General features: G+C 70.3%; 1 protein-coding gene across 1 annotated transcript; it reads left to right on the top strand.

Annotated features, from left to right (window-relative positions):
• The first annotated feature begins 197 nt into the window (after nucleotides 1-197).
• Nucleotides 198-1,739, top strand: FAM43A (family with sequence similarity 43 member A). The gene has a single exon (XM_027846093.1). The coding sequence runs from the start codon at nucleotides 447-449 to the stop codon at nucleotides 1,710-1,712; it is 1,266 nt and encodes a 421-aa protein (XP_027701894.1). The 5' UTR covers nucleotides 198-446; the 3' UTR covers nucleotides 1,713-1,739.
• The last annotated feature ends 6 nt before the right edge of the window (nucleotides 1,740-1,745 follow it).

Below are 1,745 nucleotides of genomic sequence, written 5' to 3'. Positions count from 1 at the left end.
GCGGCCGAACCCCGGACGACAGCGTAGCCCAGCCGGGCTAGGCTCGGAGCACAGCCGAGCGGAGCGGAGCTGAGCCCGCAAACCCTGCAGAACGAAGCAGAGCCGAGCCAAGCCAAGCCGAGCGCACGCAGCCCAGCGCCCCACCGCGCCGCGCCGCGCCGCGCAGCGCCGCCGGGGCAGCCGGAGTGGGCAGAAGCACCATGCCTCCCTCCTGCCCGGCGAGCCGACGGGAGCCACGCGGAGCCCCATCCCCGCAGCCCAGGGTCCTCTTTTGTTCCTGAGGGCCAAGATGCGGTAAAGAGGGGCCAGGCCGACGGCCGGCAGAGCCCTCCGCGAGCGTCTCTCCCATCCCTCTCTTCCTCTGCCCCGGGGGGAGCTCCCCGGCCCGCCCGCCTCCTCTGCCCTTCCGCCTGCCTTTTCGGACCCCAGCTGCGGAGAGCGGGGAGATGCTGCCGTGGAAGAGAAACAAATTCGAGCTGATCGAGGAGGACCCCAAGCAGGCGGCGAAGGCCAAGGGCTATGCGGTGAGCCTCAACTACTCGGCGCTCACGTCGCTGGCCAAGGCGTGCCCGGAGAGTGCCCTCACCCGGGTGGGCAGCATGTTCAAGTCGAAGCGGAAGAAGGTCAAGATCACTAGCGAGGACCCCACGTACACTGTGCTGTACCTGGGCAACGCGACCACCATCCAGTCGCGCGGCGACGGCTGCACCGACCTGGCGGTGGGTAAGATCTGGGGCAAGAGCGAGGCGGGCAAACACGGCACCAAGATGAAGCTGACCATCAGCGCGCAGGGCATCCGCATGGTGCACGCCGACGACCAGGCGCTCAAGCGGCCGGGCCACCTGTACCTGCTGCACCGCGTCACCTACTGCGTGGCGGACCCGCGCCTGCCCAAGGTCTTCGCCTGGATCTACCGGCACGAGCTGAAACACAAAGCCGTCATGCTTCGCTGCCATGCGGTGCTCGTGTCCAAGGCCGAGAAGGCCAAGGCCATGGCGCTGCTGCTCTACCAGACGTCGGCCACGGCCCTGGCCGAATTCAAAAGACTCAAGCGGCGCGACGACGCGCGCCACCAGCAGCAGCAGCTGGTGGGCGAGCAGAGCATCCCGCTGGTGCCCCTCCGAAAGCTCCTGCTGCACGGGCCCAGCTGCTACAAGCCTCCGGTGGAGCGGAGCCGCAGCGCGCCCAAGCTGGGCTCCATCACGGAGGACCTGCTGGGCGAGCAGCGGGAGTCGCAGCAGCAGCAGCAGGGAGAGCACCTCGTGGGCGACGCGGACGAGGACCCCGGCCCCCCCCACGACGGCGAGGACGAGGATGACCTGGCCCTAGACTTGGACCTGCCCCTGGACGGCGAGAGCGGGGACGTGGAGGCCGACGGGGAGGCGCAGCTCCAGCCTCCCCTCGGGGCCTCGCCCTTGGAGTGTGGGGACCTCCTGGACGCGCCGCACCCGCGGCGCTCCGGCGCACTGCTGCTAGCCGGGTCCCCGGCCGACGGGGAGCGCGAGCTCTCGCGGCTCATCGGCGACCTCGGCGAGCTCGGCATCGGCAACGACGTGCAGAGCCTGCGGGCCGACCTGCGCGTCACCCGGCTGCTGTCGGGCGAGAGCACGGGCAGCGAGAGCTCCATAGAAAGCGGCTGTCAGGACGCGGGGGGCTCGCCAGGGCTCGCCAACGGACTAGATGAGGCCGGGCCGGAGCCCGGTTCGGGCTGAGCTCGATCTAGGCTGCTGTTTGGGGCGACCTCG

Source organism: Vombatus ursinus, unplaced genomic scaffold (genome assembly GCF_900497805.2).
Source record: "Vombatus ursinus unplaced genomic scaffold, bare-nosed wombat genome assembly UNPS02015051.1, whole genome shotgun sequence".
NCBI classification, from domain to species: Eukaryota; Metazoa; Chordata; class Mammalia; order Diprotodontia; family Vombatidae; genus Vombatus; species Vombatus ursinus.
The sequence above is the reverse complement of the archived record's forward strand: the minus strand, read 5'-3'. Positions and strand labels throughout refer to the sequence as shown.